At 40.4% G+C, this 14,310-nt stretch overlaps 1 protein-coding gene across 9 annotated transcripts in view; it reads left to right on the top strand.

Annotated features, from left to right (window-relative positions):
- The window catches only part of Nubpl (NUBP iron-sulfur cluster assembly factor, mitochondrial), a 187,558-nt gene that overhangs the window by 61,335 nt on the left and 111,913 nt on the right, over positions 1 to 14,310 (top strand). For all 9 annotated transcript variants that reach the window (XM_076941877.1, XM_034513761.2, XM_076941879.1 and 6 more), the window contains 2 exons: positions 11,401 to 11,440; positions 11,525 to 11,615. In XM_076941877.1, coding sequence (XP_076797992.1) covers positions 11,401 to 11,440; positions 11,525 to 11,615 — 131 coding nt within the window. The remainder of the gene's footprint in view (positions 1 to 11,400; positions 11,441 to 11,524; positions 11,616 to 14,310) is intronic.

Here is a 14,310-nt window from a genome sequence, read left to right as displayed (position 1 = left end):
TATAAAATTATCAAGCTTTCAGGTTACCTCAAACATTTTTGATGTTTTCTTTTATTCCAAAGATGTTGGGGACTAGACCAAGTCAGAGCTGTTTTTTTGTTGGCTGGTTGGCGGCAGCTCTTCTCTATAGTGATTTTGTGGTTAGTGTTAATATTTATCTTCACCTAGACTGTAGGAGATCCTGTGTCTGGCTGATTTTGCCCTTCTGTCCCTGGCTTTGTTCTCCTTGGCTTAAGTAGGCATTCAATAAATATGCCAATGAGTGAAGGGAAACCATTCTCTTACCCGGTGAGGATTCAGTGAGCCTCTAAAGTATAAGTTTAAGAATAAAAATAATTGGTATGTCTTTTTTGTAGGGATGAATGTATGAATTCTTTGTATGAATTCTTTGATAATCTAATCTGCCACAGAGGAGATTCTGTAACTCAGGCAGCAGTTCTGCGATTCCATACTGTTTTGGACCTGAAGTCACCGTCCTCCAGCCTTCCCTAGTTTCATTTCTCTGGGCACATTTCACTTTGTTGTGTGTCATCAGTGTTGGTGACTCTGACTCTGTGCTTATTTCTTCTGTACCTTGACTTTTTATATACTAATGCTGCCATATGGGCCATGCAAACTCTCAAACCTCTAGTTGAGCCAGATGGTAGTAGAGTAAGGCTTATAATGTCTGTACTAAACATTTGTGGCAAGGATTGCCTCTTAGTATTTATTAGTAATACGTTATCTTTTATAGTTTTCATTATAACATGTTTATTTCCATTTTGCAGCTATACCTATACATCAGTTTTATTATGTAATAATATTATAATAATTCTCAGCAGTTTTAAAATACTTTTTCATTTTTATGCTTTGTGTCTGTTCCTTTCCTTTCAAAATCAGCTGTGTTTATGTCATTGTTGTAACCACATATTCTGTAGGCCACACTAAGGGCCCTGTCATGGAATTGCTTCTGTATCTGTTATGTTCTGTTTAAGTCCTCAATTGTCTCTCTGTGCTGGCAGTTGTAATGCTGTCAGGCTTGTGTTGCTGGGTACACACCTGTGAGTATTCAGTCAACAGAATAGTGCAGTCTTGGTTAGGACTCTCTTTCTCACCCCTCTGTGTCTTGTACCACTCTTTATCTCTCCTGGTGGCCGTGTCTTAGAAACTTCAAGTTCCAGCTCAGGCATCCCTCTAACCCATGGCTCCTCATTCCTACTGAAAAGGAACTGTAGTGGTTTGAATAAGAAAGGCCTCCATAGGCTTATATATTTGAATGCTCAACCATCAGGGAGTGGTAGGAGGTGTGGACTTGTTGGAGGAAGTGTGACACTAGGGGTGGGCTTTGGGGTTTCAAAAGCCCAAGCCAATCCCAGCGTGTCTTTTCCTGCTCCCTGCTGATCTAGATGTAGAACTCTCAGCTACTTCTCTAGCACCGTGTCTGCCGTGTGCCAACACACTCCCCACCATACTGGTAATGGACTAAACCTCTAAAACTCTAAGCCAGCCCCAGTTAAATGATAAGAGTTGCCCTGGTCATGGTGTTTCTTCATAGTAATAGGACAGTGACCAAGACAGGAATTTTAGAAGACAGACTAGGATCCTCAAGATGATGCAGGTGCTTTCTGTTCAAGTGTGGAAAGTGGAATTTAATCCCTGAAACCCACATAGAGGTCGAAGGAGAGAATGGACTCCACACAATTGTCCTGTAATTTCTGCACTGTATTATGCCTTGTGTTTGCCCACCCACTATATCAGCCCCTTAATAGAAGAAATAAAAATAATTAGGAGGGGCTTTTTGAGCCAGAGTCTTGTATGTAGCCCTGGCTATCCTGAAACTTACTCTGCAGATCAGGCTGGCCTCAAACTCCAAGTGCTAGGATTAAAGACAGTGTCTTAGTTAGGGTTTTATTGATGTGAAGAGACACCATGACCACAGCAACTCTTATAAAGGGAAACATTTAATTGGGGCTGGTTTACAGTTTCAGAGGTTTAATTCATTATCATCATGGCGGGAAACATGGCAGACATGGTGCTGGAGAAGGAGCTGAGAGTTCTACATCTTGATCAGCAGGAAGTGAATGTCACACTGGGCATGCTTGAGCATTGAGACCTCAAAGTCAGCTCCCCAGTGGCACACTTCCTCCAACAAAGCCACAGACTTCAACAAGGCCATATTTCTCAATGGTGCCACTCCCTATGGACCTATGGAGGCCATTTTTATTCAAACCACTACATTCTACTTCCTGGACCCCTGGCTTGTAGACATATCATAATGCAAAATATATTTAGTTCCATAGTCTCAAATTTGTTTAAAAGTCCAAAGTCTCTTCCAGGACTCATGGCAATTTCTTAGCTGTAATTCATGTAAAACCAAAATGAAAAAAAAAAACAAAAACAAAAACAAAAAACAGTGCATAAACCTCCAGCATATAATAGCACAGGATACACATTACCATTCCAAAAGGGAAGACAGGGAACATATGAGGAAGTATCGGACCAAAGCAAGACTGCAAACCAGCTGGGCAAACTGCAAACTCTGCATCTCCATGTCTTCATTTCCATGCATCTGATGTTAAAATGCTTTTCAGATCTCTAGCTCCTTTCAGCTTTGTGGCTGCAACATACGTCTTTCTCTTGGGCTGACTCCACTCCCTGTGTGCAGCTCTCCTAGGCTGTTACCCCACAGCGCTGTCATCTCCAGTGCTGTGGGATCTCCAAGGCAATCCAGACTTCACCCTCACAACTTCACACAAGGACCTCTGTAGGCCTCCATGCAGCGACACCCCTGCCTATACCTGGCCTTGGTGGTTTTCCTTAGTTGTGGAAGGAGATTCTGTTACCCATTTCTTCTATCCTTGACTCTAAACCCAGAACCACATGCCTGAAGGTGCCATGTTCTGCTGCTTGCTAGGGTTGGAACTCCGGTCTCTTAATTCAGTCGTTTCAATGATTTCCTTCTCTGCCTAAACTTGGCTATCCTGAAACTCAATCAGTAGACCTGGTTGGCCTTGAATTTAGAAATCTGTTTGCCTCTGCCTCTGGAGTGCTGGTTTTCTTTAATTCCTTTTCACACGTTGGAAGCTTTAGCTGGGTGGGGTTTGCCCCAAGGTCATTACTCTCATTACTCGATTGATTCCCTCAGGCTTTTATTTAATCTGTTTCTCTCCTTGAACACAGGCTTTAGCTCCATTCTACTTCCTGGTGCCCCTTTTCTCCCTGAGCTGCACATTCTGTAATTTCCCTTGTTCAGCTTGCTCCTCCTCATTATAGATCTGCCTAAGTGTGGTCACCAGTAACCACAGAACAGAGTCAATACTAGGCTGTTTTGAAATTTCCTCTGCCAATGCCTTTAGTTCAATACTATTCAGTTTAGCATCAGGCAGAGTTTTTGGATAAGGGCAAAAAGCAACCACATTCTTAGACAAACAAAAATGTCTGTAGGTCACGTACATATATATTCTTCTGACATATCTTGAGACTGGCTCTACAACTCAAATCACCCTCAGCACCGTTGTCTTCCATGCTACATGGCACATTAAGTTCCACCTAATGGGACATAAGTCCCATTTAACTGCTCTTCTCATCCACAGTTCTAAAGTCTACATTCCTCCAAACAAAAGCATGGTCAGGCCTATCACAGCAAGACATACACCACCATGCTTGGCTAATAAAAATAATTTTAAAAAATTGAGCTAAAGAATACCCCAGTTTTGTATGTCATATACATTTGTTAAGAAGGCTAGAAATGTTACCTTATAAACAGAAAGGTTGGGAATATCAGAAACTCAATAAAATAACAAGTATGTCAATTGCAGTTTTTGCCTCTCGTAGCCCTAGAGAGGACCTTTTTGTTCACTACATTCACAGACAAGAGTATGTGTTATCAGCATGCTTTGTGTGCTCTGCCATTGGAATTCTAATGAACTAGCTGTTTCTGCTTAAACAAACGTTAGGATTTTGTTTAAAAAATATTACTACTTTGATTTTTTTTAGGTCTGTATGCAAAGTGATGGGTTTTCTTAAAGCTTCTTCATACACGTTGGCCAATAAAACTATGGGTTTTATTTGTAACCCACTTCTGGCTGCCTTCTTCTTTTGAGAACTATTTAGTTTGTTAGTTCTTATATTGAGCAGATGATTTAGTTTAAAAGATTTAAGTTTTGCATTTCTTTACATGTTCTTGATGTTAACTATCTAATACAGAGTTGGAAAAATTATTTTTACCATGTAAACTGCATCTTCACTGTGGTGATTGTGTCCTTTGCTGTGTAGAAGCTTTTTAATTTCATGCAACCCCATCTGTCAGTTCTTGGGATTATTTCCTGAGCTTTTGGACTCCTCTTCAAAAAAAAAAAAAAAAAATCTTTGCCTGTGCTTCTATTTTGAAGTCTTCCCTCTACTTCTCCCTTTAGCAGTTTTAAATTTTCAGCTCTTATTTTGAGGACATTGATCCATTTTTAAAAATAGCTCTTAAAAGCATAATTATTGAGGTGGGGTAGGGTATAGGGTAGGAAAGATGGGTCTAGTTTCTCCAGAATTTGCAAGCTTAAATTTATAACGTAATTTATCTGAGTCAAGTTGTTTTCCTAATAGAATCTCTCCTCCTGATAAAGTGTATATATATATATATATATATATTACTCAACCAAACACACTTTATATATATATATATATATATATATATATATATATTTGGAAGAGGTGAGTGCTTTTATTGGGAAAGAGGTTGGCTGACCTTCAGCTCAGGTCAGGAGCTCATGTGTGATGCAGGGTAGCAAGATGGTACAAAGAGAACAGAGGAGAACTGCACTCACCTGTGTGTACTTAGAATGTAGTTAGGAATTATGTTCATTCAATGAAGTGACAAAGGTTCTCCTTCAAGATCCACCACCTCACTAGCCCAGGGCAGTTGGCTTTGTTTCAGTATCCAGCATGTTGATTTCTTTGGTCATATGCTGGAGAGTGGCATAGCTGGATCATACGGTAGATACAGTTATAGATTTTTGAGAATTCTCCATACTGATTTCCAGAGTGGCTGCAGTTTGCAATTCTACCAACTGTCCATGGGGGTTCCTTTCCCCACATCCTTGCCAGTATTTGTTGTATGGTTTTTGTTTTTGTTTATTTTTTGGTTTTTTTTTGGGGGGGAGGGGAGGTTTTTGATCATAACTTCTGACTGGGGAAAGATGAAACCTCAAATTTGTCTGACTTTTATTTTCCTAACTGCGAAGGATGATGAACCTTTTTCAAAAAAAGATATTTCTTATCCATTTTTAATTTTATTTATTTATTTTAAGAACTATTTGTTCAGATTCATTGCTTTTATTTTGAATGGGCCATTTGTTTTTATGGCTGATTTTTGAGTTCCTTCTGTATTCTAGATATTTTTCCTTTGTCAGATGTATATCTGTTGATTTGATAGGCCATGTTCTCCTGGTGTCTTTCCTTCTTCCTTTCACTCTTATGCATGGTTCCCTGATCTTTGAGGGACTTGATGGAAACTTGATGGAAAGTCCAAGTTAGACTCTCTCTGCCTAATGTTTGGCTGTGGGTCTTTGTATCAGTTCCTATCTGCTGCTGGCAGGAAGAAACCTCTCTGATGATGACTGGACAAGATACTGATATATGAGTATAGCAGAATATTGTGTGTGTGTGTGTTTGTTTGTTTTGTAGGTAGTGTTTGGTTCTTAGGTCTCTCTGGGTTATCCAAGCTTCAGTTTCTGGCCATTCAGGCAGTGTAGGGCATGAGCTCCCTCTTGTGGCATGGCATGGGACTCAAGTTAAATCAAACTTCAGTGGCTATTCCCTTAGTTCTGGGCCGCCATTGCTTCAGCACATCTTGCAGGCAGGAAAGGTTGTAAGTGAAGGATTTTGTGTTTGGCTTGGTGTCCAGGTTTCTCTTTTCATAGCCTGAAAATTACCTCCAATACCAAATAGACTAGAATGTCAGAGTGAAGGCTCCAAGCCCACAGCGGCTTGACCTCTCTACATTCAATGAGCTGTGTGGATGCTGTCGTTGGCATTGAGCTCAGATGTCAGTTTTCAGAGGGACCTTCTGTTCTAGCATGAGCCTGGGTTGTTTAGGGATCTCCACAGGATCTCCTTGGCTCACAGTTCAGTGAAATGCAACCTAGCCACTACTGGAAGCCTTGCCTGGCTACAAAAAATGGCTAGTTCATACTCTATCTTCTTCCCCTTACCCCTTCCCCTTCTTCCCCTTCTTCCCCTTCTTCCCCTTCTTCCCCTTCTTCCCCTTTTTCCCCTTCTTCCCCTTCCCCTTCTTCCCCTTCCCCTTCTTCCCTTTCCCCCTTCAACTTCTCCTTCCCCTTCTTCCCCTTCCCCTTCTTCCCCTTCCCCTTCTTCCCCTTCCCCTTCTTCCCCTTCCCCTTCTTCCCCTTCCCCTTCTTCCCCTTCCCCTTCTTCCCCCTCCCCTTCTTCCCCTTCTTCCCCCCTCCCCTTCCCCTTCTTCCCCTTCTTCCCCTTCCCCTTCTTCCCCTTCCCCTTCTTCCCCTTCCCCTTCTTTCTCCTTCCCCTTCCCCTTCTTCCCCTTCCCCTTCTTCCTCTTCCCCTTCTTCCCCTTCCCCTTCCCCTTCTTCCCCTTCCCCTTCTTTCTCCTTCCCCTTCTTTCCCCTTCCCCTTCCCCTTCTTCCCCTTCCCCTTCTTCCCCTTCCCCTTCCCCTTCCCCTTCCCCTTTTCCCCTTCCCCTTCCCCTTCTTTTTTTGAGACAGGGTTTCTCTGTATAGCCCTGGCTGTCCTGGAACTCACTCTGTAGACCAGGCTGGCTCAGAAATCCGCCTGCCTCTGCCTCCCAAGTGCTGGGATTAAAGGTGTGCCCCACCACCGCCCGGCCCTCTCTATCTTCTAGTACTGGGAATCCTCACTAGGGTCACTCTCAGAGATTCTAGAAGTTTCCACTGCACTAGACCCTGTGCCCACAGTGCTTCGCAATTCCAGTTGATTTTCCTGTACTCTCCATACCTTTCTTCCTTGAACTTGATCCTTCCCACTTTGTCTCCACCCTTCCAAGTCCACCAACAAAATTTATTCTATTTCCCCTTCCCAGGGAGGTTCATGAATTCTCCCTAGAGACCTCCTTTTTTCCTAACCAGTTTGTGCCTGTGGATTGTAGCTTGATTATCATTTACTTAATAGCTAATATCCACTTGTAAGTAAATACATACAATATTTGTCTTTCTGACTCTGGATTGCCTTACTTAGGATGTTTTCTAGTTCCATCTATTTGCCTGTAAGTTATATGATGTCTTTTTTCCCCTTTACACAGAGTAAATCTCCATTGTGTTTAGGGATATCTAAGTTGTTTACAGTGTCTGCCTATTATGAATAAAGTCATTACAAATGTAGTTGAGCAGGTGTCTTTGTAGTAGGATGGAGGTCATTTGGGTGTATGCACAAGAGTGGTCTGAAGTAGACTGATTGAAGTAGATGGATTCCCGGTGTTCTGAGGAATCACCACATTGACTTCCGTAGTGGTTGTACTGGTTTCTCATGGCACTCTCACCAGCCATGGAGGACTGTCCCCTCGCTCTACATCCTTGCCAGCCTGAGCCATCACTTGTGGTTTTGATCTTAGCCACTCTCTCAGGTGTAAGATGGAATTCCAACAAAGTTTTGATTTGTATTTCTCTGACAGTTAAGGATGTTGAACATTTTGTTAAGTTTTTTAGTCATTGAAGATTCCTTTATTGGTAATTCTGTTTAGATCTGTACCTCATTTTTAAATTGGATTATTTGTTTTTTTTTAGTACCCAGTTTTTTGAGCTCCTTATATATTTTGGGTATTAGACCTGTATCAGATGTAGAGTTGGTAAAAAAAAACTTTTCCTGCCAGGCAGTGGTGGCACACGCCTTTAATCCCAGCACTTGGGAGGCAGAGGCAGGCGGATTTCTGAGTTCGAGGCCAGCCTGGTCTACAGAGTGAGTTCTAGGACAGCCAGGAAACCCTGTCTTGAAAAACAAAACAAAACAAAACAAAACAAAACAAAACAAAACAAAACACACTTTTCCTATTCCTCAGGCCTCCTTTTTGTCTGCTTGATGGTGTCTTTTGATAGAAGCTTTTCAGTTTCATGGCATCCTGTTTATTAACTGTTGATCTTAGTTGCTGTGCTATGGGTGTTCTGTTCAGAAAGTTGTCTCCTGTGACAGTGTGTTCAAGGTTGTTTCTGTCTTTCTTTCCTATCAGGTTCAGTTTGTCTGGTTTGATTTTGAGGTCTTTGATGCATTTGGATTTGAGTTTGTGCAGGTGATAAATATAGATCTATTTGCATTCTTTTACATGTAACATCCATTTGACTAGCACCACTTGTTGAAGATGCTTTCTGTTTTTCAGTGTGCATTTCTGAATTCTATATTAAAACCAAGATATCCATAGCTTTTGGAATTTATGTCTGGGTCTTCAATTTGATTTCATTCATCAATGTACCTGTTTTTATGACAATACTATGTGGGTTTTACTACTATAGCTCTGTAGTACAGCTTAAAATCAGGGATGGTGATATCCCCTATTTTTTATCAAAATTACAACACAATTCTTTAAAGATAATTCTCAACCTCATATGGAAAAATAAAAAACCCAGGATAGCTAAAATACTCCTGAACAATTAAAGATGGTATTTACTTAATTTTGATGTTTCTCTATTCATTTTTTTTTGTCCAGATTACCTATAAATTGGAGAAAGTAGGATATTCAGAGGATATGGTTTTGTGGATATAAGGTCTTTATATGCTGTTTGTATCTTGGAAAGTTTTTCTTTGCCCTTTAACCATGGCAGGTAGTTTTGCTTGTTACAATAGCCTAGATTGGTAATTGTGATCTTTCAAAGTTCCCATTGAGAAATTAGTGTTATACTAATGGGTTTTCCTTTATGCGTGACCTGTATTTTTCCTCTTGCAGCATTCAGTACTCTTTCTTGGTTACGTATACTTAGTGTTTTAACTGTGATATGCTGTGGGCAGTTTCTTGTCGTGTCTATTTAGTGATCTATGTTCTTGTATTTGTACGGGTATGTCTTTTCTTAGTTTGGTGGTTTTCTTCTATGGTTTCATTGAACATCTGGTCTATGCCATTGATTTAGGATTCTTCTTTCCCTGCTATGCCTGTTATTTGAAGATTTGGTCTTCTCATTGTGACCCACAATTTCTGCATGTTCCTTTCCTTTGCTTGAAAACATTTATATTCTTTGCTTTGTGTGTTCTAATGACTGTTTTAGTTTTGAGTCCTGCTTAACTTCTATTTGATCCATTCTACTTGCTAGGCTTTCCCTTGAGTCTCCTTATTGGGTCATTGAGTTTTAAATTCCATTTACATTTCTGCTTGAGCTATCTCTCTTCAGTATTTCTGTTGTATATTGAGGTTAGTTTTCAAATTCTGAATTTTGTCATTTCACTTAGTCTTATGTTTGTCTTGGTCATCATTTGTAGGGAAAAAAATAAAGCTGGGGATCCCAGGGTTCCTCCGCCATGCTGTGGGCAGTTGGCTGGGAACGCTCTGGGTTCCTCCAGCTGGAAGTTGGGCCCAGCTGCTCATTAACTAAAGGCCTCTCCCTGGCTCCTCACAGTTCCTCATGGTGGCGCGGCCCCAACACACGAGGAAGCCCTTGAGTTTCCAAAACCGGTTTATTGACAAGGCGGACGGTGGATGGATCTGATGCATATCCCCTAAAACCCAGGATAGACCTGAGTTAAAAAGGGTAGGGGAGAAGCGGGGAGGGACTGGGGAGGAATGTTTAATGGCTCCTCCTCTGGCCTTCAGGTACCTCATTAGTATGTAAATCTCTCTAGGGCCTGTTTGCGCCCTCAATCTGTGTAAGTGACTGAAGGGTAAAGGTGGAATGGAGATTAGACCTTGTGTTAGGCCCGACAATCATTTACATATATATTTTAAAAAGTTTATTCTTTTTAAATTCATTGAGCTGTTTCTTTGTGTCTTCTTTAAATGTCTTGAACTCTTTGATGATGTCCCTGATTGTTCTTTTAAATTCTGTATTTTAAGCATTCTCATTGCAGAACATTTCTTTAGGAATGGTGGATGTTTTGGGGGCTACTACTTTGATCTTTCATACTGTTTGTGCTTCTGCAATGAGACCTAGGCATATGGACTTCTTTTGTTAGTTCTGTGTTTAAAAGTGACACAACACTCTGGAACAGAGCCCAGCATTTATAGGACAGGGCAGGCCTGATGGTTGGATATGGTGTGGGTGTGATAAAGTCAAGTGTGTACAAGGACTAGTCTGGTATAAAGGATGTGGGTGCTCCAGGTATAGAACTTTGGGATGGCTACCTGTGCTGACCAGGGTAGGCCAGGGCAAGAGATATGGCATGCATCCTAGATCTGGGGATTGGATAGGGTTCATGTTGGGGAGGAACTGGGGAGGCTTCCTGGACTGGGTCCCATTGTAAGATGGCTGAGCCTGGAGGTTGGATTGGCAGAGGAGGGATAAAGTCAGGTTGTAGGATTCTACCTCTGCTGATAGCAGGATGTATATCTTGGCTGAAGTCTGAAAGTTGAAGGTAATGTATATCCTGGCCAAAGCTTGGAGATTGGGAGTGGTGCTGCCTAAACTGGATGCTGGACCTGGGATAGAACCAGGCATTGGGGGTTGTGGGGAACGGTGGGATCAGATGGACTTCCCAGGTTAAATCCTGGCACAATGCATGTAGTAGGAGAAGACCTGTCAGAGAGGTTTGATGTGGGAGAGAAATGAACTCCTAATACTTTTTGACTTTGATGAGAGATTGTATTAGTAATTTTTCTTATTCTTGTTACAGAATTTCTGACAAAAAGCAATTCATAGGAGGACAGGTTTCTTTGGGCCTACAGAATGAGGAGATTTAGTTGAGTGTGGTGAGGAAGGTGTGGCAGCAGGATTGTGATGTGGCTGACCACTGTGCAGCCACAGTCAAGGAACAGGAGATGGATGTTAGAGGTCTATTCTTACTCCTTTTAATCCAGCCTAGGACTTTGCACAGGGCTTGGTGCTGCCCACACTCAGGGTGGGTCTCCCACTGTCCTTAAGCGTCTGTGGAAACACCCTTCTGACATAGTCAGAACAGAGTTTCCATGGGAATTCTAACCAGGCAAGTGGCAAAGAAAATTAATCCTCACCAGGGACAATAAGAAAAGGAAGGATTTTAATTCAAGAGTACATGGTCTCTTAATCAAAGGACACATAGTACCGTTTAGGCAGAGGCATAATTTAGTAATATTATGCACATCAAAATTGCTGAAAGTAGATTTAAGTGTTTTAACCTCAAAGAAATAATAAATATAAGCAGTAATGCATAAGGTAATTAAGCCCAGTTTAACTGTTCTACACACCATATGTGTCTAAAGTGAAGAAAGTGCATATGTGCAATGTTATACTCTTCTAACAGAGATTTTTCCCCATCTTATTCCAGATAACCTAATGAGGCCTCTTTTGAATTATGGTATTGCTTGGTAAGTGTATTTGAAAGTTTTGTACTTTCAGAAGAATACTCTTAACCTGTACAAATGAGTCTTACTTTTGGATTACTGTCACAGTATGTCGATGGGCTTTCTGGTTGAAGAGACTGCACCACTTGTTTGGAGAGGCCTTATGGTAATGTCAGCCATTGAGAGACTTTTGAGACAGGTAAGAAAGTTGCATTAAATATTAGTTTACTTTGGCAAAAATGTGGGTAACGTATTTGCTAATGTAAGAATTGTTAAAATTTATATCAGCATATCTGACACAGGGACCTACTTGATCTGTGAGATGTGGAATGGCAGAGACCAAATTTCACCAACTTAGTCTTTCTGTTGCATATTAATGTAACAATCTGTTGTCTTCCTTTGTGTCGTCTTCTCAGTCTGTTGTAGGAAGGGAGTCTAGATTCATGGTTAATCTCGCAGTGGTTAGTTATGGATTATAGGGACCTTGTAAAAATTCTTCAGTTGTAGATGAATGTATCTGGAGCCATGATAGTTCTTGTGATGTAAATTCTTTTACAACAGGTATGTTTATTATTATTTTTACTGCATGTGATTTATATTTAGTGCATGTTCAGTCATCTTCATTCCTATCAAAGGATATCACATATGACTACATAATCTAAATTTACCAGTTGGACTATATTTCTTTTATAGTTTGCTTAGAATAACCTACTTTTTCCTTAGTAAGTGAGAGGCTATAATTGTATTTTAGGTAACTATTAAATCTGTCACATCAGTTTACAACTATCCCTTATTTGTTCAGATTCTGCATTGGGTCTTGTATCATGCTATGGACTATAATGACGAATATTTCTGTTTTTATTGTCAGATGATTGTGCAACTAGTGAATAGGCCATGATCTCTGAGATTCTTTGTTTCACTATAACATCTTTATCTTTCCAACACTTGTGTTAGTGAAGAATTGAAGAATGCTCTTTTTGATCTTTGGACCAGTGTTCTTGTACTGTTCCAATTGTTAAGCTTTGGCTGCATTTCCTCCAAGTCCTGCTGTTATTATAGTCATGTGACACAATGCTCCTCCTCAGTAATCTTGTGTGCTTGTGACCTCCGTTGTCTGATCCCAGCCTTTCTTTTCTCTACTGCTGAAACATATAGAATAAAGAAAATATAGTCAGTTGGCTGCCCTGTACAGACGGGATCTGCAAAGTCAGTCACCATCTGAACACTTCAGTCAGCCGAGGTTACTCATTCTCAACTTTTGGCAGAAGCTCAGTTTAGAAATCTTCAAAGGGTTTAGGGAAAAGAAACAAGTTGTACAATGTGGGAAATTTGATCATGTATTTCATTGTTACATTTTAAGTTTGGCTACAGCATGTGGCAATACCTTCTTTATCCTTAATTAGTTATTTGTGCATTTGTGAACATTTGTGAACAATTGTTCACAATCAGCTTTTCTACATGACATGTTTGAGGCCAGCTTCTGATGCAGGAGACTTTCTGAAATGAGCAAACAAACAATACTAATACTGTACTGTGTAATATAAAGTTAAGGTCTCTGCAACAGTACAGCTTCATTTGCCATTTACTGTACTTCATATATTGTGATATTTTTAAAATATACATATAAGAATAATTATAAACACTGCTATGTAGTTAATATACTTAGCTGTACTTTAAGAAAATGATCTTTTATGTTTATTCTCAGATTTTATACTTCAATAGTTTTTACTTGTTTAGATCTAAGTTTTAGTGTCTGTTTTCTTTACCCTCCCAATTTTCTTCTTCTGTATTTTGCTGTGGTATTTATCTATTGCTGCTATCTTTTCTCTTATCTGTAGGCTTAGATTTTTTTCTAAACCTACTTTATTTAGGGTTCTTAAACACTTCAATTAAGTACTCCCTTCTAGCCCACCAACCAGAAGTCAGGGAGAAAGAAGGTTAATAAGAAAACGGGTTTGTGGACCTGTTTAGATGGAGTTCTTTAGGGCAATTCCACTCTTTGTTGTCAGGATACCAGCAGTCTAGTTCAATAGCAAACACCAAGCATGAATCATTAGTGGTGGTACAATCCAGCAGAAACCACAAGGCTCCTCCAAATTGGCATGAATCAGCAGAAGTGGCCAGACTCAGATGGGAAATCATGAGTTCTTTGGTGCATTTCTCTCTATAAAATAAAGATCAGCTAAGACCAATAAAGAAATGGGAACAACATAGCACTGCAAGGCCAGTGAAGACCAGCGAAGTGTTGCCTGGCCAGCAGAAGATCAGGAGACCAGTAAAGCATTGCAGAGCATCACAATGCAAGAGCATCCTTTCACTGTTGGTGGGTTCCATTTATATTTTTTCCAAACATCATGTGCCCTCTAAAGCATCCACTCCAGCAAAGGTCACATGACCTCTCATGTGTCTGCTTCAACAAAACATCCTTTTACATTTCTTCTCACAAGACAGCTTCCAGAAAACTATCATGTGACACAACTGAGTTTCTAATGAAACCAGACATTTCCACTTTATATATCTTACCTATTGAAAATCCATTTCTTCTCCATATTCTCACTGTATGTAGAATTCTGATATGATACTGTTTTCTAAAGCTCCTGAATGGTGTTCTGTTGTCTTCCCTGGTTACTGTGAAGAGAAGTCTCTCACCATTTTCTAGTGTCACCGTGTGCATGTAGGCAGCTTTTATAACTTCCTTTAGCCTTCTCATAATTTATCTTTAACTGTTTATTCTTGCCAACTTCATTAATGTTGACATCCTAGATTTAAGTTCATAGCACAGTGCTAGGGACACGGCCCTAACCTCACCTGACTCATTTTATTCTCTTCTGTACAATGTAACTCAGCCACACTTCTCTGAGCTTTGTTTTTTTCTTGTGTAACATGGGGTTTGT

The sequence above is a fragment of the Arvicanthis niloticus genome, chromosome 11 (assembly GCF_011762505.2).
Source record: "Arvicanthis niloticus isolate mArvNil1 chromosome 11, mArvNil1.pat.X, whole genome shotgun sequence".
NCBI lineage: Eukaryota > Metazoa > Chordata > Mammalia > Rodentia > Muridae > Arvicanthis > Arvicanthis niloticus.
This window is presented reverse-complemented; position numbering and strand designations above follow the sequence as displayed.